Source organism: Lytechinus variegatus, chromosome 15 (genome assembly GCF_018143015.1).
Source record: "Lytechinus variegatus isolate NC3 chromosome 15, Lvar_3.0, whole genome shotgun sequence".
NCBI classification, from domain to species: Eukaryota; Metazoa; Echinodermata; class Echinoidea; order Temnopleuroida; family Toxopneustidae; genus Lytechinus; species Lytechinus variegatus.
This window is the reverse complement of record NC_054754.1, coordinates 3563347-3585751: the sequence shown is the minus strand read 5'-3', so window position 1 is coordinate 3585751 and position 22405 is coordinate 3563347. Positions and strand designations below refer to the sequence as shown.

General features: G+C 35.7%; 1 protein-coding gene across 4 annotated transcripts in view; it reads right to left on the bottom strand.

Moving 5' to 3' along the window:
* Positions 1–22405, bottom strand: part of LOC121429281 (guanine nucleotide exchange factor VAV2-like) — an 80687-nt gene that overhangs the window by 34908 nt on the left and 23374 nt on the right. For all 4 annotated transcript variants that reach the window (XM_041626275.1, XM_041626276.1, XM_041626278.1 and 1 more), the window contains exons 4-11: positions 13854–13907; positions 12220–12349; positions 10684–10770; positions 7496–7564; positions 6388–6585; positions 5246–5341; positions 1989–2060; positions 922–995 (exon numbers count right to left, since the gene is read on the bottom strand). In XM_041626275.1, coding sequence (XP_041482209.1) covers positions 922–995; positions 1989–2060; positions 5246–5341; positions 6388–6585; positions 7496–7564; positions 10684–10770; positions 12220–12349; positions 13854–13907 — 780 coding nt within the window. The remainder of the gene's footprint in view (positions 1–921; positions 996–1988; positions 2061–5245; positions 5342–6387; positions 6586–7495; positions 7565–10683; positions 10771–12219; positions 12350–13853; positions 13908–22405) is intronic.

Sequence of the window (22405 nt, the reverse complement as noted above, 5' to 3'; positions counted from 1 at the left end):
ATATACCATTTACCATAAGAAAGGATCACCAGTCGTACTTAAAGTCACTCTTAAAGGAGAATGAAACCATTGGAACAAGATAGCTTGTGTGAAAACAGAAAAATCAAAGAAACAGAGCAACAAAAGTTTGAGAAAAATCAGACAAATAATGAGAAAGTTATGAGCATTTGAATATTGCAATCACTATTGCTATGGAGATAACAAATTGGCAATGCGACAAAGATGTGTGATGTCACTTGTGAACAACTCTCCCCATTACTTTAGTATATATTTCACTTGAATTGCCTCTTTTATCACATCTATCTACATAGATCATGTGTTCTTTCTACATGAGGGCATGTAATACACATTTTTTTAAGAATACATGTACATCATGGATAAAGAGTTTGTATCATCATATTAAAGAAAAAGCAAAAAGAGACATTTTGAGGGTATTTTATAGTCCACCAAACGGAAAGTTGTTCATCAGTGACATCACACATCCTTGTCGCATTGCCAATGGGAGGATCTCCATAACATAAGTGATTGCAATATTCAAATGCTCATAACTTTCTCATTATTTGTTCGATTTTTCTCAAACTTTCTTTATTCTTATTCTTTGATTTTTCTGTTTCTACAAGCCTATTTGTTCCAAAGGTTTCATTCCCCTTTAACTTACATGTACGAACAGCTTTATGAAACACCCACCAGGTGGGTGTTTCATAAAGCCGTTCGTAAGTTAAGAGCGACTTTAAGAACGACTGGTGATCCTTTCTTGTGGTAAATGGTATATGCATTGGCGAGGGTTAAGCGCATAAGAAAGGTTCACCAGTCGTTCTTATCTTACAAACATCTTTATGAAACGGCCCCCAGGTATCTATGGAAAATGAATGTTTGCATAAGCAGGCAGTCTCTGAGAACAGAATGACTGATATACTTTACCTTGCTTGGATTGTTTCATTGTACTGCATGAGTTCATGGTCCCTCTTCACCTCATTCACATACATTGAAACATCCTGAAAAAAAAAAAGAGATGGATGGCATCATTTCTATTATTATCTATCATTTATATCAGTTCCATGATTTAATCATCAATAACGTCTTTTGCCATAAAGTCTTTCGCATATGGTATTGCACATCAAAGTTTCAGGGGTGAGCTCTTATCATTGAAGATTAGTCATCTTATGAACATAGCAATGACTTTTTTTAGGGCTGCTATTAATTAAACTTACATTTTTTTGAACTAAGTATTTTTTAACAATTAACAACATAATCATTTAACAAAAAATTACAAATAAATCAAGAGAATTACATACACCAAACATAGAAATGAAAATATTTACAGTGCATAAAGATTATTGACAGAGAATGTTCAAAAGTCAAACCTCCATTTACGAAAATGAGCAGCAATTTTACCTTTCTTTGTTATAGCAATGTTGTATTCAATTTCTTTGTTACTCATTATTAAAAGTATGGTTTAAAGCAAGCAATTCAAGGATCTTATTTGAACATTTTAGCAAGTTCTTGTCAATGTATGAATGGCAAGTTGATTCGTCATTTCATCCAATTTCATGATATCTTGCATTAATTCTTGATATCCAGAATTTAATGAAATCAGCTTCTTTACATCAGGAAATCATTTTGTGTTGTTATCAAAGGTCATTCCTTAATGTCAAGAAATAGTATAAAATGAGAAAATGGCTTGCCATATTGTGGCTAGGCTGATAAAACCTTGTACCTCAAAATTTGAAAGATTTGAGGGTGGCTTAGAAAAGGCTGTAATTACATAGCAACGGTGGCAGCCTCGTATTGTCTGAAAATAAGTCTCCCGATACCTGTGAAGAACTCTTTTGAGGCAGATAAAAAGTTGCTACCCAATAACTATAAAATCCAGCTTTTTCTGAGCCGTCATCAACATATTTTCATTTTGAGATACAAGGGTTGAACAGCCTAGAGATGGTCTGTATGTCGACATACGCTGGCTAAAGCGCAACAGCCCTTTTACATACCTGCATCTCATCAAGTGCTTCATCAAGTTCTTTCCTCTCTTGATGTGTTTTGTCTGTGCTCTTTACCAATTCCTGTTCAAATCAACACAATGCTATCATTAATCAATCATATGAATACTTGACAATTCCTGCGTTAAGAGCGTTAATCTTCAGAGATTGGTCAACCACAATTCATTCAACTCCATGAACACATCTCATATTGTTTCTTTCTTTAGATAGTATTCTGAAGTCCGGTATAACTTACATGTAGATCGTGGTCTATCTCTGTACTATCATTATGGGGAGCCAAAAAATTCAAAAATTTTGTTTATATTGTATGTTTCTTATGTTTTACTTTTTTGTCTCCTTTTGCTTTTATAATGAAGAAAAAATCTTTAGTTATCATTCCCCGACAGTTGTACAAACAATTTGGATGTTATGTGAGTTAATAAATTGAAAGTGTACTGTTAGGGATTTGTGCTCCAGTTGGCTCTCCATAGTTAAACCACGACTTAAAACCAGGGTTTAATTCAAACCAGAGTTCAGCATACAGGCCCATGTGATTACAAAACTCATTTATAGTTTACCAGGGATCTCTCTCTTCTTATTCTTTCCTACACTTGGGTTTCATTGTTCAGCTAAACGTTTGTTTCAATTTGTAGTTTCTCACTCATTGTCCATGCTGAATAGGCCTCTTATGGTGATGATGAATGATGGTGGCACATTTATCATGAAACAAATGAATAAAGTAATGGGGGAGTTTTTTTCAAACCTGCCACACATGCATAATACAAGTAGCCTTCTACATTGAACTTCCTTTCTTAAAACAGCTTAAAAATCTTTTAAATTGATATTAAATGTTAGACAATTTCATGCATACATTAAAAGTAGTCTACTTAACGATACCTCCAACATGTATATGGAACAGCTAAAAAAACCTGGGGTGGTATTCTGAAAATTGTCTTAACTTTTCTATTAACTAATCTTGTAAGTCAGCAAGATAACAGCGCGCTAAAATTCTCTTAAATTGGTATTCTGAAAATTGTCTTATCTCTGTAAGGACGTCCCCTATTTTATCTCTGACACGCCCAATATTCTGTCATCAACCAATTATTAAGCTTGTTATATGCTTAGGCCAACCAATAGAAGCATCTCTTCTTAAAAATAATGAAGCGCATTGTTGATATGAGGCGTAATTTCCTTGCGCCCCCGACGCTTATGCTTGTGCGCTTCTGTGCTAAATATGCACATAGCTCTTCTCATCATTATGTCTTTTGAATGTCTCCTTTTGTAAAACATGATGTTCTTGCGGGATGCAGCAAGAAATAATTATTGCAGACGGGCAAATATCGCATGCAACAATAAGTTACAATAGCCCCCCACCTCTTGTAAATTTTATTGTATTTTCCAAGGAAGTTAAGAGAACGTAAAGATAAGAGAATTTTCGGAATACCTTGTAACTCGATATTTTATCTTGCGCACAGACATAATATGCGCCAATTATACATTTACGCATTATCATATCTCTGACATCATACGTGCTCAGTAAAAGTTACAAGAAAAGTTAAGACAATTTTCAAAATACGGATTTTATTGTAACTCTAAAGATACAAGAATATTTCTCTTTAGACGATTTTCAGAATACGGCCCCTGGGTACTGTTTCATAAAGAGTTAAAGAGTTGTCATTATGGTAACTACCATGGTAATCTTGATTCTGATTGGCTGCTGAGCCATGTTACCATGGTAGTTGCCATTATGGCAAAGCGAAAGCAGTTGCAACTCTTTATGAAACGGGCCCCTGGTATTGATTCTCTTTCTTACTACTCACATGCAGTATTAAAGTGATTGGTTAACATTGGTTTGACTTTAAAAAAATCTGAGCTAGAAGGTCACACTTGTCACCTGTGTCTGTGATATGTTACAAAAATGAAGCCCAGAAAAAATTGCGTTCGAAAATAGTTATTTAGTGCTTCAAAAATAAAAATATAAAGTGACCGGAAACACCATCTTAATTTCATCCCATACACTTATGTGTACTATTTAGGCATCTATAAGACACCTATTTACAAAATCAGGGTTTGCCTTGTAGTTTTAGCTTTTCATTATCAATAATGGTTGTTTTCAGGGTTTATTAGTTCTAATGCACTTGTACACATGTTTCATCTTGGTTCGAACATTTTTTAAATCGGCTGCTCACAAAGTTAAACAAAACCTTTAAAAGGACATGACTACTGATAGACTGGGGATTTAGTACACAATTTTCAATAGAAACTCTTAATTGTTTGAATGGGAACAATGTGTTTCCTGTTCATTCATCTATTCCTACATGTATAATTCACCCTATTACAAAGTATGGCCTTGTATAACATGCGTTAATAGCTTAGTAATTGATCGTGGGGATGACTCTTATGACTGACCAAACAAAATCATAATCAAAGCACAATCAATCGCAAAAATCAGCACCACAATCAATTGCCAATACCTTGGTCACATTTGTTCTACGGCAGCCGAAAGGCGAATCGAAAACAGCCGTTTTAACATTTTTTTGTACCAGCTACATATAGGTGGTATGAATAAAAATGAATAAAACAACTGTTTTCGACTCGCAGTACAGCCGCCGTAGAGCAAATGTGACCAAGGTATTAGCTTTATGTTATCAGGCCAAATGTTACTGTCGGAGCACATTGTGATCAGGACCTCCCATGCTAGAAGGCACCTGTTTATATTCCATTGTAAATTTGGTATCTAAAACTCCTGATAAACTTTGTTATGATAAAGTTCATATATCTGAAATATAACATGACCTAATGTTGCTCCTGACTAAATATCTTTGAAGATAAGTGATTAAGGTTAAAGTTGTAATAGGATTTTCATTTCAGAATAGTTTTAGAGTTATAACTAGAATTGATACTTTTGATGTAAGGGTTAAGTACATAATTTTCCCATTGGAGCATGTCATGTGACTAATGATTTAAAGTGATGTAGCAAACTTCATATCTTTGCCAACACTAGAATTTTAATTTGAAAATTGGGCAGGACCTTATCAGTTTATATTTTATTCCTTTTATTTATTTATGTATGTATGCATTTATCTATTTATTTATTCATGATTATTTAATTAATTACTTACTTACCTATTTATCTGTTTACTTATTTATTGATTTATCTATTCAAAATCTATCTATTTATTTATCTATTTACTTATTTATTAATTTATTTTTCAAAAAATTTAAACTTACCAAATTCAAGAACTGAAGAAATATGAACTATTTCTCACCTTTAAAAGAAGATGGTACTTGAGTATTCTCTGCATAGGGACACTTAGTAGATCACGCAACCGGAATTTCCTATCGTTCGCTCTCCTCTCACATTCCTGACAGATACGGAAAATAATAGCTGGATTTTTATTGCGTTCTTGCCTGAGGATACAGAACACAACTATTGATACCCTAATTTTTTTTTACAAAATATGGTGTTTCCATAATATACCAACAAATTAGAAAATATGTCTTTTTCATCTTTGCCCAAGACCACTGTTTGAGCCAAATATAATGAGCACTAGTCAAACCTGCAGAAGGATTTTGATCATTTGACCATTTGCAACAGACTTAACTACCCAAAAGACCTGCCTGACTGTACACTACCCACTTCAATCTTATTTTTGAGGGGTATACATTTTTTTACATATTTATAAACTTTGATAATGTACTAATTGATAACATTAGCAAAATTACTCAGTTCTTTACCTAGCTCTCAGAATATGGCCATTTATAAACCTGAGTGGAAAGTGGAAAATGTAGAATGAATCAATGTTCTAAGACTACTTAAGACTTACACTACACTGACTTGCACAGCAGACTTATTAGACAAGTTATGAAATAACCATGATATAATAATAAATAACAATATGGGATTTATATAGCGCGAGTATCCACCTTGCTAGGTACTCAAGGCGCTCCTACAAACCCCAGCTACATGTAAGCTAGTCTACCGATTCCGGTGCGCACAGCTCTTTGAGGAATTACTTCCTGTTACTTCCCAATTACCTCACCTGGGTTGAGTGCAGCCCCATGTGGGTGAATTTCTTGCTGAAGGAAAGCACGTCATGGCTGGGAATCGAACCCATGTCCCTCAGATTGAAAGACGAGAGTCTAAACCCCTAGACCCTGACGCCCCCACCTGGGTCCCATTTTACAAAGAGTTGTAATTGATCCAGATCATAATTTTCATAATTTTCTACAGGAAAGAGGAAGCATACTGAATTGTCATGAAACGGATGAATGCAGGAGTATACATCATCTAGAATACACTTTGAACAAACAAACGTTTTAAATATTGGCATTGCTGGCTTTCCATAGTTGTGGTTGATCGGATGGGTCTTAACCCTTTGTAAGCTGAGGCCCTGATCTTTAACCTTACCTCAATCCTTGCCCTGACTGTAGGGTTATTGCTGACTTTCTCTATGTAGTTCTGAGCTTCAAGCATGTGCGCACAGTAGAAGCCATAGATAAGGAAGTCTGGCTTGTGCTTCTTGAAGGCCTGGGCCATGGTCGGACTGGATCTCCTGTAAGCGTCTTCCAGGTCTCTTAAAAACCCTTTGTGCCGCCTCAGAAGTTCCTGTGATATGGTTTAGGATGATGGCAATCAATACATCTTGATCAGAATTATAATTGCCAACTTACAATTTAAGAATAGGAAAGGGCAAGAAGATAAAAGTATAGCCTAAAGCAATCCCACAGTAATTAGATACGGGGAAGGAGACGACATGAAGGCAACACCACTTTTTCCTCTGTTGAATAACAGGGATGTTGTACACTTAAACAGTCCTAAACCCTTATACAAATGGCTCTTCTTTCTTCCCTTTCCGCCCTTTGCTGTTCTTTTTTTGTCCTATTTTTTTTATTACTTGAAAAATCATGGGGGGCACCCCCTGTCCCACCCCCACACATTATTGTATACCAAATGACAACCTTTTAGACATTTAAATCACTATTTGGACACATCATGCTCCAGGGATCGTTTAATCATCAGATGTAATAAATAATTACTGTGTTTACACTTAATCATCTTTTGCATCGGCTTGCAGTTCTGATCCGCGAGCCGATGCAGCATCGGCTTTTTCATAGCGTGTAAACGCGATTAATTTGCATCGGCTCGCGGTTAAGAACTGGCAAGTTTGCGCCACAAAAGTACTAGGTTCAGAACCGCGAGCCAATGCAGAATCAGCTTTTTTACTACGTGTAAACAGAAAGCCGATTCTGCATCGGCAATTGGTGCACATTTCATTTACTTTACCATTGTGACATAATTGTAAGCGCACTGATCCAGCGTTGTCTTTATTATGACGTATATTGATGGTGTGCGAATTATTTCAGGTTTTTGCATCGGCACGCGGTTCAGAACGAGCTGTAACAGCGTGTAAACGCAGTGCAAGATAAACCAAAAGCCGATTCTGCATCAGCTTTTGGTTCTGAACTAAAAGCCGATCAAGTGTAAACACAGTAAATAAGTGTGGGTTGGTTCTTACCTCAATGTTCAGGAATATCCTGTCAATTTCTGATCTTTCTAAGCATTTTTTCAGAGGTCTGATAAATTGCTGAAAGGAAATTGATAAAATGTTATGAAATCATAAGTAATGACAAAGGCTACAAAGGAAAATGTACCTTCATCTGTAAAATGTAAATCTGTAAAATGTAAAAATATATCTGTAAAGCGCTTAGAAACGTCGTTTCGATGGATTAAGCGCTATATAAAAGCGGATTATTATTATTATTATTATTAAAACTTATGAGGAAGGCCTACATGTTTATATAGGATTTGATTTGATATTGAGATTGTCTGTACACTATAGATAAACAAAACTAATTTCAACCAATATCATTCATTTCACCATTATACTATGACTTCACAAACAGTTTAAGTGGATGTCTGACAACTGTTTTCTCATTGTAAAAAGACTCATGTGTTATATTTTATTTCTTGTCAAAGTGAAAATTACTAACAAGAGTGTAAATTTTCATATCAAATGAAAGTATATCATGTAATCTGCTGAAGAAAAAAGGAAATAAGTCATGGTCATTGATAATTGCTTGAATTTAATTCAATTGAATTCTAAAGAACAACAAGTGGAATGCCTCTGGCCGTCTCACCTGCATCACGCGGTTCAATATAGCAGCAGTGCTGACTTTGAATACTACTCTAACTCGCACAAGATGTTCAGTGATACATGGTTACTCTTATGTCCACTTTTTATGAACTAGACCAATAAACTTACAGAGATTCACCAAAAAACCCCAACATGGCCAAAGTTCATTGACCTTACATGACCTTTGACCTTGATCATGTGACCTGAAACTCAAACAGGATATTCAGTGATACTTGATTACTCTTATGTACAAGTTTCATGAATCAGATCCATAAACTTTCAAAGTTATGATGGTAATTCAACAGATACACCCAATTCGGCCAAAGTTCATTGACCTTTGACCTTGGTCATGTGACCTGAAACGTGCACAGGATGTTCAGTGATACTTGATTACTCTAATGTCCAAGTTTAATGAACTAGACCAATAAACCATCAAAGTTATGATGGTAATTCAACAGATACCCCTGATTCGGCCAAAGTTCATTGACCCTAAATGACCTTTGACCTTAATCATGAGACCTGAAACTTGCACAAAATTTTCAGTGATGCTTGATTACTATTATGTCCAAGTTTCATGAATCAGATCCATAAACTTTCAAAGTTATGATGGGAATTCAACAGATATCCCCAATTCGGCCAAAGTTCATTGACCCTAAATGACCTTTGACCTTGGTCATGTGACGTGAAACTCATGCAGGATGTTCAGTGATACTTGATTAACCTTATGTCCAAGTTTCATGAACTAGGTCCATATATTTTCTAAGTTATGATGACATTTCAAAAACTTAACCACAGGTTAAGATTTCGATGTTGATTCCTCCAACATGGTCTAAGTTCATTGACCCTAAATGACCTTTGACCTTGGTCATGTGACATGAAACTCTAATAGGATGTTCAGTAATACTTGATTAACCTTATGGCCAAGTTTCATGAACTAGGTCCATATACTTTCTAAGTTATGATGTCATTTCAAAAACTTAACCTCAGGTTAAGATTTGATGTTGACGCCGCCGCCGCCGCCGCCGTCGCCGCCGCCGTCGGAAAAGCGGCGCCTATAGTCTCACTTTGCTTCGCAGGTGAGACAAAAATCATATTTCACTTTCAACTTTCAATTTACCAAAGAACATGAACCTTTGATTATACAGCTTTGCTTAACTTTATACCAGCTCAATGAAACCGTATAACATATGTAGCTTTGTAGTTGCTCGTTTACTACCAGCTCTGTGAAACCATGTTAGCTTTATAACTGCTTGTTTACTACCAAATGATCTAATTCCCAAATCTATGATGGATAAACACACATGGTCTCCAACAAATATGGTCTACAAGTCATTACCGCTTAGTCCAACCAGCACTTGACCTAAATAGTCTAGATCGCTCAAATGGTCTAATTTCCACTTCATCTACACAATTTATTTAACACTTTTATAAAAGAAAATTTGATTTAATAAACAGATCATCTCATCATATGGACTATATGGTGGTAGACCAAATGGATATTTCACAAAATGGGTGTAGCCCAAATGGAAATTGGCAAAATGATGAATGGGGTTACTTGTGATGGACTACTTGATTAGTAGACAAACTGGTTGTAGACGCCCGAGGATTAGACAATGTGCGATAAGACTAAAAGGAAAGTAGATGAAGCGGTGGAGAACAAGTACTTGTAGCCCAAGTGGTTCTAGACCATTGAAGTGGTTATAGATCTAGGACTAGACATTATGGGATGAGACCAAATGGAAAGTAGATGAAGCGGTGTAGAACAAGTGGTTCTAGATCATTGAAGTGGTTATAGATCTAGGACTAGACATTATGGGATGAGACCAAACAGAAAGTAGATGAAGAGGTATCGACCAAGTGCTTGTAGAACAAGTGGTTCTAGACCACTGAAGTGGTTAAAGACCTAGGATTAGACCATGTGGGATGGGACCAAATGGAAAGTAGATGAAGCTGTGTTGATCAAGTGCTTGTAGACCATGTGGTTCTAGAACATTGAAGTGATTATAGACCTAGATTTAGGCCATGTGCGATGGGACCAAACGGAAAGTAGATGAAGGGTTTTAACCAAGTGCTTGTAGACCAAGTGGTTCTAGACCATTGAAGTGATTATAGACCTAGGATTAGGCTATGTGGTCTGAGACCATATGGAAAGTATATGAAGCAGTGTAGAACAAGGGTTTATAGACCAAGTGGTTATAGACCTAGGATTAGGCTATGTGGAATGAGACCAAATAGGAAGTAGATGAAGTGGTGTCGACCAAGTGTTTTTACACCTAGTGGTTATAGACCTAGGATTAGACCATTTGAGATTGAGACCAAATGGAAAGTAGATGAAACAGTGTCGACCAAGTGCTTCTGAACCAAGTGATTGTAGACCAAGTGGATAAACATGTAGATCTAGAATCAGACCAGGTAGGATGAGACCAAACAGAGAGTACTAGTAGATGAAGCAGAGTAGAACAAGTGGTTCTAGCCCAAGTGGTTGCACACCAAGTAGTTCTAAACCAAGTGGTTTATAGAACAAGTTGTTGTGGACCATGTCGCAATTTACCCATCATCGTGATACATACCTCACACAGCATGGATAGAGCTTCAACGTATTTCCCTTCTGTCTCAACTATCTCTGTCCGGCAGAAATCCCGCTTTGCTGATTTAGGCTGAAATGATAATAAACAACCACTTTAGATATATGTCACTTACTAATTCAAATAATATCTTATGGTTATGAACATGTAGTTCTAACTCATTTAATATCCTGAATCTATGCAAGTACGGTACATAATTATGTACAGAGTACACAAATGCAGAAGCATGTTTTTCACATCTTTGTGTCAATATTTTTTTAATGCAAGTCAAGTTTACAGTGCAAATTAATGCATGAAATGTTTTATATAAATCTTGATTTATATTTGTTCATATCGATATTTGATATTGCAAGTATTATTTTCATTATTACCATTATCACTATCATAAACATAATGATCTTAATCACCATTATTGTATTACCTCATCATCAGTTATCATAATCATAACTGTTTTGAAAATGTTCATTTGCTTCTTAAACTGCTTCCTACATTCATTTCAATTCTAGCATTTCATAGCTCTTGAAAGTTTACATTTAACAATCATATTCCTTGTTTTTTTTTATCTTGTAAATATCTTCTTTCATGCAGTTTAAGCTACCATGTTTTTCTATGTAAATTTATTTCAAATGTTGAATAAATAATAATAAGTACATTTACACATTAACAGAGTGCTTGAAGCTCAACAATCCGCACACAATGTTTCCTCAACTAAACCATCATCTTCATTGGCTTGGTTCACATTATAAACCTCTATTTCAAAACATTTAGTATGCTACACAGGAAAATCAGGTTACTTGATTTATCATAGAAATGGCAAAATATCTATAAAAAAGCAACAATTGAAATCATACAGATGCTGTTTCTTCATGTAAAGCTTCCTCTTTGCTTTGTTTAACTTTACTTTCTCTATACTCTTGCGTTTACTGTTGACTAGTGGGAAAAAATTCTGGAGCATGTTTTAATTTAGCGCCATTTGAGACAGCCATGTTTGTTTCTTATAACTCTACCATTATATACATATACTTTTTTGATAAACAGATTTTTTTTTGCCAAAGCAGAGATGTTGGTGTTGCTGGCTTTCCATAGTCATGATTGACCCATTGCTCCCTGGGCCCCGTCTTACAAAGAGTTATGATTGATCCAATCAATCGCAACAATGGACAGCCAGCAACGTCAACATCTATTGTGCATGTTTGTTCAAAATATTTTCTAACTATGATGTATATTCATGCATTCATTGTTTTCTTGAAAATTCACTGTGCTTCTCTTTGCATAAAAAGGACATTGTGCAATTTTTTTGTAGGAAGAATTATGACACTGATGGATTTCCAGAGTTACGATTGATCAGATCAATCGTAACTCTTTGTACAACAGGGCCCAGATTTCCAAAATTGTTCATCAATATATTAAAAATCAATATTCAAGATAAATGTAGAATTGTTGAAAGTGTGAACAAAGCTACTCATACAATAACAGATAGAAACACTCATCTCAAGTGTATTCACACAGGTCATTAATCACCTCGCTTTGTCGTTGAGCCCTCTGGCTGGTGAGTTCTCGCCGAATATTGACCAGATCGTCATAAATCTTGTCCCCTTCGTCTTCATCCACCGTGTCGTAAATGTCGCCCTCGTTTGCAAGATCATGCTCACTGTTTGGAAAAGCAAACATCCAGAAAATGATGATCATTAATAATAATAATCAACTTTCAAACAGTGCTTAAAGTGATTGGTTAACATTGGTTTGACTTTTAAAAAATCTGAGCTAGAAGGTCACACTTGTCACCTGTGTCTGCGATATGTTACAAAAATGAAGCCAAGAAAAAATAGTTATTTAGTGCTTCAAAAATTGAAATATAAAGTGACCAGAAACACCATCTTAATTTCATCCCATACACTTATGTGTACTATTTAGGTGTCTATAAGATGCATATTTACATAATCGGGGTTTGCCTTGTAGTTTTAGCTTTTCATTCTCAATAATAGTTGTTTTCAGGGTTTATTAGTTGTAATACATGCACTTGTACACATGTTTCATCTTGGTTTGAGAACTGTTTTAATTGGCTGCTTACAAAGCTAAACTAAACAATAACTTACATAACATGTCTTACCGCTTTAAAAATATATTATTACCCCAATATATACAGATATATTATTTCAAATCGCCTCTTTCCCATTAAAAACAGCACTTTGCAAGAGAAGTGAATATATCACAAGAGTTGCGTGCCAATTGCTGAACCATCGATAAGGGTTTTGGAGTATTGGCTGCATACATGTATGTATGTACGTCAATGATACCATGACCAATGCCACTTTTAATGTCCACTTTAGTTTTAAAAAGGACAGATAAAGGATAACCTTTTTTCTACACAAATATATCTTTTAAATGTTGATCTAAATGGAAAAAATAAAATCAGTAAGCTTTTGAATTTTCATGTGCAAATTACACTTTCACTTTCTCTTTTCATACATTCAGAAATGGTATACTGTACTTCTTGAATCGTCATAAAAATTTTGAAAGAAAACAATGAGCAAAATGTACACTAAGACTACTGTATTCAAGGCATTGTCATTGTTGTTTACCACAATATTAGAGACTAAGAATCCAATGGTGTTGTTTGACTTTCTAAAATTCATTCTTAAATTGGTGTTGACACTGACAGTCTATCACTGCCATTTTGGACATGATCAATAAAATATAGAATGAAGTATTTTTAAAATCAATGCAAAAGTGTTCCCCCTGCATACATGTATACATATATTCAAACTGCCTCTTTCAAATAGATAAAACTTTTATACCTAATTAGATTAGATAACAACACCACGGCCGACATCACAGCCCAGACTACTGAATAACTTTTGCCAAATGCGTAGTTAACAATTACCACTTTGATGATGGCATTGTTTAACAATTACCACTTTGATGATGTTTTAAAAAGCCACATCTCATACATGTATGTATACTTTTTTCCCCAAGGCTTGTCACTTTGAAGTTGAATTATCTGATGTTTTCTTCAAAGCCAAGGATGTGTGTATTGCTATCATCATTAAAAGCGCAATCACATTAAAAGCTTACATTGCCACATCATAATATAAGGATATCCGTACTTGTTTTTCAAGCATCGCTTGTGCAAACCATCCCATACATGTACTTACTCAGCCAAATCCTCTAGCCCTCCATAAATGTCTTCTTGCTCCGTCTTGAAGGGCCTGGATGAGGGGGAAAACATGGAGAATAATTTATAGCGGTAAGAAATGGCGCTTTTTATTACCAATCATGCATAGTAAACAGTGCCCATGGGCTACTTAGTAATGTTGTAAATCGGATCAAAAATCAGATCGAAAATCGGATCGGCAGTTAAGCTTCTAAAATCGAAATCGAATCGAAAATCGAATCGGCGATGTTTAAAAATAAAGGAATACATAAAACTTTTGTTCTCGGTCGCGCGCATCTTCTTGACAAAGTCACAAAGACGAATGTTTAGGAATGGAAGTCGCCAACATGCGCGATCATTTGGAACATGTTTTAAAAGGGTTTTGAGGTGTTACTGCTTTACAACAAAATGAGTGATTAACCGAATGACGCATCTTCCAGCAAAGTAAAATAATTCTCATAGATCACAGGTCAATGAACGATCGGCGAGACATCTTTTTAAGCTGAGCTCAGCTCAGTTCGCTCATTATAATATATGATTACAGCCACGCCCAAAAACCATTCCAAAGTACACCCATTTTGTGAAAATAGCTTACTTGCCATTTCTCCGAAACAGTCCTCGAAAAAGTTAAGTCACGCCTCAGTATCGATCTTTCTGTATACCCACCCTCTCAACAATATCAGTGAATTACTAAATGCGCGCAAGCACACAATACAAGATAGTTTTGGGGCAGAGCCAAAAACTGGTACCGCACAGACATGAAAGGGCTAGCGCAGAATTCTTCTTTACCTTTTGGCATGTGCACGTGGTGGGTTTGATTGACGGTGCTATTCTTTGAATTAGCTCACTAGCTGGATTAATGATAATATCAGGGCAAGTATGGCTTACATAATACGTACAACACGCAACTCATCCATGCACACACACAGCTCTCAAATTCCCTTGCAATTATTCTTCCCTTGGTCGTGTGTGCACTTATGGGCGGGATTTAAGCAGGGCAATCACTAGCATCATGAACCTATTAGCATATATATACAACACAGCATTCAATCATACACTTTTCTCAAACTCCCTTGCTATTCGTCCATTGTATACACTCATGGGTGGGATTTATCAGCGAAAGCACTAGCATACATAATACGTACAACACATTCATGCACCCATGCGGTCACACACAGCTCTCAAACTCCGTTGCTATTGGCCATTGTGTGCACTCATGGGCGGGATTTATCAGCATTTAGCACTAGCATACATAATGCATGTAATATTCATGCACCCATGCGGTCACACACAGTTCTCAAACTCCATTGCTATTGGCCATTGTGGGCACTCGTGGGCGGGATTTATCAGTATAAGCACTAGCATACATAATGCATGTTTTATTCTTGCACCCATGCGGTCACACACAACTCTCAAACTCCCTTGCTATTCGTCCATTGTATACACTCATGGGCGGGATTTGTCAGCACTAGCATACATAATGCGTACAACATATTCATGCAGTCATACACCCATGCAGTCACACACAGCTCTCAAACTCCATTGCTATTGGCCATTGTGTGCACTCATGGGCGGGATTTATCACCATAAGCACTAGCATACATAATGCATGTAATATTATGCACCCATGCGGTCACACACAGCTCTCAAACTTCATTGCTATTGGCCTTTGTGTGCACTCATGGGCGGGATAAATGACAATCCCAGTACAAGTACATGTTCCTTGTTTGTATTATACGATACATTCATCTAAAGTTCCACTCCCACCATACCAGTCAGCGCAGCTACCGGTAGGTCATAAGTAGGTCAACTTGTTGCGAGTCTTTTCTGACATTCCAGGAATCTGATTGTTCGAACTATTCCATTGTTAACAAGCTCTAAATAGAAAAATCTTGAAATATGTTCTGACTGCACTGTAAATAGATCTATGCCGATTTTTTATATCCGATTTTTTCCTTCAAGGGGCATGATCGAAGATCGGCAGGTGATCGCCGATTGTTGTGAAATCGAATGGAATCGGTTGCCGATTGCAAAATCGGTTACAAGCTTACTACTTAGTGTGGCAATCGATCACCATTAGTGGAGAGATATGTGTCTCCTACAAGAACCTAGAAATTAGACCCTCCCCCCCCCCTCCCTGCATGCAAACCAAAATGGAAAGCTTTGTTAGGTCTCACAAAAAGATTAGGATTCTCTCAATTATTGCATTAATTGGTTCTTAGACTTTGCAATATTACACTAATTCTGGCACATTTGGGTAATATGAACATCAGATGCAATGTAAATTTTTATAACAATAATACCATGTAAAAAGGGTACAATTGATATGTGATGTGGTAATCCGATTGGAAGCTAATACGTTGTAAAATGTAGCTATACTGGGATAATTCTAAGAGATGCAATTCCAAGAAAATTTTGCTAAAGTACGCATTACCGAATTCAGATTTCCATTTATTTTCATAATATCCATGTATTGATTTATTTCTCTTTGTGTTGAGACATGTATACATGAACGGTTTGTGCAAAATTGAAATTTTTAACATCAAGACCAAGTTGCACAGAAAACTTGTGAAGATTAGTGGATGGCTCATTTTTTTCTCTCATTCTTTTGTTGATAAGTTTCTTTCACACTTAACAAGTATTGGAATCAAATCAATACTATTGGCAAGTATTTTCCCTGAATTGAACCCCTAAACAAGTACAGCGATGTTTCAAAGTTATGTCGGTCGTCGGTTTTACCTTTACCTACATGTACATGTACATCATTGGGTTTAGTACAGCCCCACTCGCGCAAGTCTGACTCTAATCACATAGTTTTGACTCCTGGGGCAAAAAGTACATCTTTTATAAAACATTGTAGTCTTGATTTTTTAAACCCTCGCAAATTTGACCCTAAACACGTAGCTTTCCTAGCGAAATAGATACCTTTTTTCATTATTTTAGTGTTTTTGACACCCTTTTACGTTACGTACGTAAAAGACATCCTTTTTACATGTTTTTTTGACCGTGCATAGTATCCTATTGTCAATGTAAGTGCCCCCCCCCCCTCCAAGCAATGAACCAACCATTCGACTGTACATACATCGAATCCAATGTGTACAGTACTGTACCCCCTTGAAACATTGTTTGGATGTGATGGTGATTTGACAAATATTTCAAGGAGATGGGAGAGTCTAGTATTATCGGTTATTAAAACCAAATATTGTGCAAGTGCGTGTACTGTAGCTGATTGAACAAAGATGACAAATGGATATCTATGTAAATAAGCATGATGAACACAGTTGACAAGATGTCTCAGTACGGATCCCGTAATTGGGTAAAAAATTTTAATCCACATTTATACATGTAAAGGCCACCGCACACCTTACGACTGTTCGAGATCAGAATTTGGAACAAATTGCATTTTGTTCATTTTCTGAAAATGTGAATGGAACATATGAGGTTAAAATTAATTGAAAGAATACTAATATCACCATCTTGAAAGATTGCAAGCCTTTATTTTGGAGTAAAGGCCAAATTAGTTTCAAATCGTAGCCAATCGTACGAATGCCATGACATCATTACGACTATATGTACATGTAGATATTAAATTCGCTTTTATTCTATAAAAGAAGGATGATAGCATAGTCACAGATTTGAACATAGGTATTCGGACAATGACTTACATTTAGAACATCACACAGTAAGATATTCAATGTTTCAATATTAGCATCAAATTCTACTACATTTTATTCTGAAATCGGGTCGCAGACCAATCTTAAGCTGTGTGGTCACCTTAGAAACACAGAGGACATAATTTTCAAGTAGTATGAGGCATAATACGGGGTAAATGTTAAGCCAAATACTGTATGCAGATTGAACACAAATGAAAGGTATGATTTTGAAGCATGTATCAGGTCATGGTTTATAGGGTTGCAATGGCATGGAAACTTTCCAGAAATAAAAAAAAATCAAAGGAAAGTTTCAGGAATGTTCAGTCGCCAGGAATTTAAGGAAATTTTCCTTTTTGCCCCTTCTTCGTCCTGGAGGCTATGCTACATCATACATGTATGAGCTTGAGTATTTGGTTTGATGGGAAAACTCAGGTCCACAAACTAACAATGTTTGATACAAATTTGATACATGTACAGCTCGGGCAATAAATGTTGGATAGTACTGTATGGGAGCTAATAAAAAGTGATTTGTCTAAATAACTATTTCACATTGAACTGTGAGATCCCACCACACATACACACTCCTGCAAAAAGGGGGAAAACTAATGAAAATGAGAGAAAAAAATAATAACGAAATAATAGGAAATGTTTGCCAATTTGAGGATCCCCAAAGAAAGTACAACAAGACCTTTTAAACATCCCTAACTTGCTTACTTCTTAACTGATTTTGATATAACTTTTTTTTAATGTTCCTCCAATTTTACTCTTTCCAATAAGATTGCTTCTCTTCTTGGGTTTTGGTTTCCTTTAAAACCAGACTTATATTAAACCAGACTACAGAATACGGGCCTACAAGTCTGCAAGTAAAATTGAATTTTAACACGGAATTCACTACAAGGACAACCTTTCAGAATAGCCTGGCTCGTTTTAGCATTATATTGGACTTGAAACTTAATGACAAACACAATCAACCAATGTGTTTGTGCACTCATTCTGATATTCTTGTATATTTCTCAGAAAGTTGTTAATTAATGAAAATTCTAAATGTTGAACTCTTCCTGAAAATTGATGAAAATTCCTCCAAAAGTCCTGTCCCCCCCCCCCCCCCCCCCCCCCTCTCCTGTTCATTCCGCTGAAATGTTTTCATGGCTAAAGGTCTTGCAAACCCAAGGGTATGACACCATATTGTTTTGTTTTTTTTGTCTCTCTCTCTTTGATTTCCCGCTGACAATAATCAAACAGTTGCTTCTCATAATTGAGAGAACCAGAAGCAGGCAACTGTCATCAAACTGACAGCTTATTAACTTGCTGTCTGATAATGTCAATAGTTATCATCCTTGGCATTCTACATGTATACAAGGAAGGAAGAATAATGTACATGGAGAGTATACACGTACCACACATAATTTCTTTTAAATCCTACACAGAAATGAATGAGTGGGACACAGCAATCTACACAAGGAAGTACAAACGTGCCTTTTATTAAAATGAGGATGTATTATAATAGACTGTACGGTGACGGTCACGAATGTCTCTTGGATGTTTTTTCCTTGTATGGACAATAATAAAAGGAAATTTGTTTTTCAAGCCAAATTTCTTCGTATTATGATGGGGGAATCCATTTTATAGGTCAATGCTTTGTGAATACATTTCCAGGTTCAAAATTTATATTCCTATCTTCAAAACACTTTGGGAAAATGAAACAATAATTTGTCCTATTATTTCACAACCGATTCATCCAAATTCATTTCCAATCCCATATTATTCATCGACTTTTGATAAAAGTGATAGGTTTATTTACTCTTCTGAAAATTTTCCTGTTGATTGATAGAATTTGAAATTATCATCTTTCTACATAGTATATATGTGCCTAATATTACTGGGTTAAACCCAGTATAAACAAAATAGGCACACATAGTTTACCCCTTCTTTTTATAATGGAAGAAAATCTAACAGTAAACACGCAATTCATTAAAGTTTTGAAAATGAAGAGGCAATCTTCTTGGGAGGGCCTCTTCAAATCTCATATTTCTTCCTCACTTTGGCTCCTCGGGGAAGCCAAGAAAGTAGAATGACTCAAGACCATTATAACCGCATCCATGCATCACTCTTAACATCATCAAGATTTGAACTCATTGGGTGTATTGGGGTGCGTTCATGCTTTTGTTGCAAAGGCAGAATCAGCGTTTTAAAACGCTAATCAAAAACTTCAATCACGAGCGCACATCCACAGAGTACTTTTGAGCTTTCCTTTTTCAGGGTGCATGAAGCAATGACACAGGAGGTGAGGTTAAGTTGGGGAGGTTTGCGACATTACAATCTCAATCAAACTAGAAACTTGTTTGTATATACAATGATATCAAACGATTAGAACAGATCTACATGTATGCTACATTTATGCTTCCTAGTGAACCGTCTATTTGGAGAAATACTGATCATTTAACGCTCCTTTTTGTGGGTTTAAGATTAATAGTGTTTACAATCGGCTTTTAACTGACAAGAGCGGGCACAACTATATTCATAACTTACACGCAAGAAAACGCCAATTGGGGACTGCAAATGGGAAGTATAAACGCACCCTTGATTGAAAATAAGATGCCTTCTTGCCTCATCGTTGCCAATTTCATCGCTTCATCTCTAGCATTACTGCTTTCACGGCTCAACCCGTGATTATTAAACTTGTTTCCAGAATGGCCTCTGGCTAGTGCAATATGAGAATCAATATATGAGATCCAAGGCACAAATTTGAAGGGTAATTTTGGTTCATTAGTATAGATGCGGTAATAAAGGAGAACCTCGTTTCAAGGAATATTAAGGCTATGACGACGACGATGCTGAGGATTAATAAAGAGCTAAGATGGGAGCAAACTTGGAAGTTTACAATGATAAATACAGGGGGAGATTTTGAACCGTATTCACATGCGTCTATTTAAGTCATAATCTGATGTATGAATACAAAATTATGTATTCTGTTTGATTTGTACAAAAACCAACAAAATTACATGTAGATGATATATTATTAAATTTTTAAACAAGAAAAACATTTATTATTCATTAATTCATATATATTAACTTTATTGAAAATCTTAAATCTATTCATTTATTTATTGCTTTTTTATTCATTCATTTACTGATTTTGCTTAATGTTTCAATGATATTGAGCACACTTTCACTATTTAAAGAAAGTTTGTACTATCATTTTCATTTTGCAACAAGGACCTTCTTCCGGACAGTGTTCTATCATGGAGTTTTAATGGAGAACCATCCAACACATTCCCTTTACGATGCCACTTTGATGCCGCAAGGATAAAATTATTCAGACAGGTTCTTCAATCGTATTTTGTGATCAAATGAAATTGGAAATATTTGCAATGATCTATTTTTAACACTAATCAATTTTCAGTTTTCCCACGAAAATCGAAATAGCAGCATTAAAGGTTGTCACCAGAGGCAAGAGAGCATGTGTAATCTTTTGTACTTCTTTTTTAGAAATCGATAGCTACTGTTATAGAGTTGATTTGCATTTCATTGTCACTTTATCTTTTTTACCTCCATGATTCTAAGTTTCTTCATCCTATTTTTATGTGTACATGCACGTGCACACCACAGGTATACTTTAGGAGAATCCTACCCATTGTATTATTCTCTACTAATGAAAAAAAAATCATACAGTACATGTACATGTAGTTCTCACATACTGGTGTATTAAAGTTTGCAGAAAATGGGAGACCACAAAAAGGCTACACATGTAATAATTTCTTAAAAGTCGAAATGACCAAACTTTGGGAAACTTTCAAATAGACAAATGATGTATTTATTTGATATATGGTGGGGGCAACTTCTCTTGTTGCATTTGCTAATTTACACAAAATTATTATCAGATTCAATTTTAAAGAGAAATGCCAGTAGTTGCAGACTTGCAGTAAACACTAATTTCATGAAAAAGTCTGTAGAACCAGGCTTAATTGTCAGTATATACTATCATCAAGAATCTAGATCTGGTACAGTCACATAAACTGAATTTTGTGAAATCTTGAAATCTACGCTGAAAAATATTCACACTCATATCACTAACACAGATAAGCGCACGTGGGACAGTGTATTATTATTGCTTTGAATGTCGTGCCTGTGCTTATTTGCTAATTTCTCAGCAATTACACAATTTCTTCCAGAATCCTTTGGCACATATTTAAATACAAACAGACACTTTGGTGGTCATTTCATTGGATTCTGTATGAACTCATTTTGATATCGTTACCAAAACTGGCATTTACATGTACCTTTAAAGAATGTGTCCTCATAATGCAATTTGTCTTTTTCAAAGTTTTTATTAGAATATTTTTCATTTTATGAGGAGTTTTGAAAATATGCTACAGCAACTAGATATATCTATCTTTTATTGCTATTTTCATGGCTAGGCCGTGTCATGTCAGATTGTTTGGATTGGGAATCCGCCAGCGTTGCGCCAGTCGGAATCTGGTATCCCACTAAATGAATTCACGAATGGGGAAATAAAAAGAAGTCACAGATTATACAACATTGAATTAATTTTTAAACAAACATTCATTCAAAAAATATGAGAAAAATATTATGAGAAGGGAAAAAACTTGCTGATGTTTACATGGCCATCTTGTTTTCTTTGTTTAGTCTAATAAAGCTAAGTGATACATATAGAGTCTGCCAACCTCTATATGGGTCTCATTCATGAAGCATAGCTACTAACAAAAAGAACAAGATGGCCACGTAAACATCAGCAAAGTTTTTTCCCCGTCTTCTCATCATACTTTTCTCGGTGGTCACCTAAATTGTAACAAAGAAACCTGGGTTATGACTGATAAGACTGAATAAAACATACTTGATGATTATGTAAAGATAATATTCAGAAGAAGAAAATGTGAAA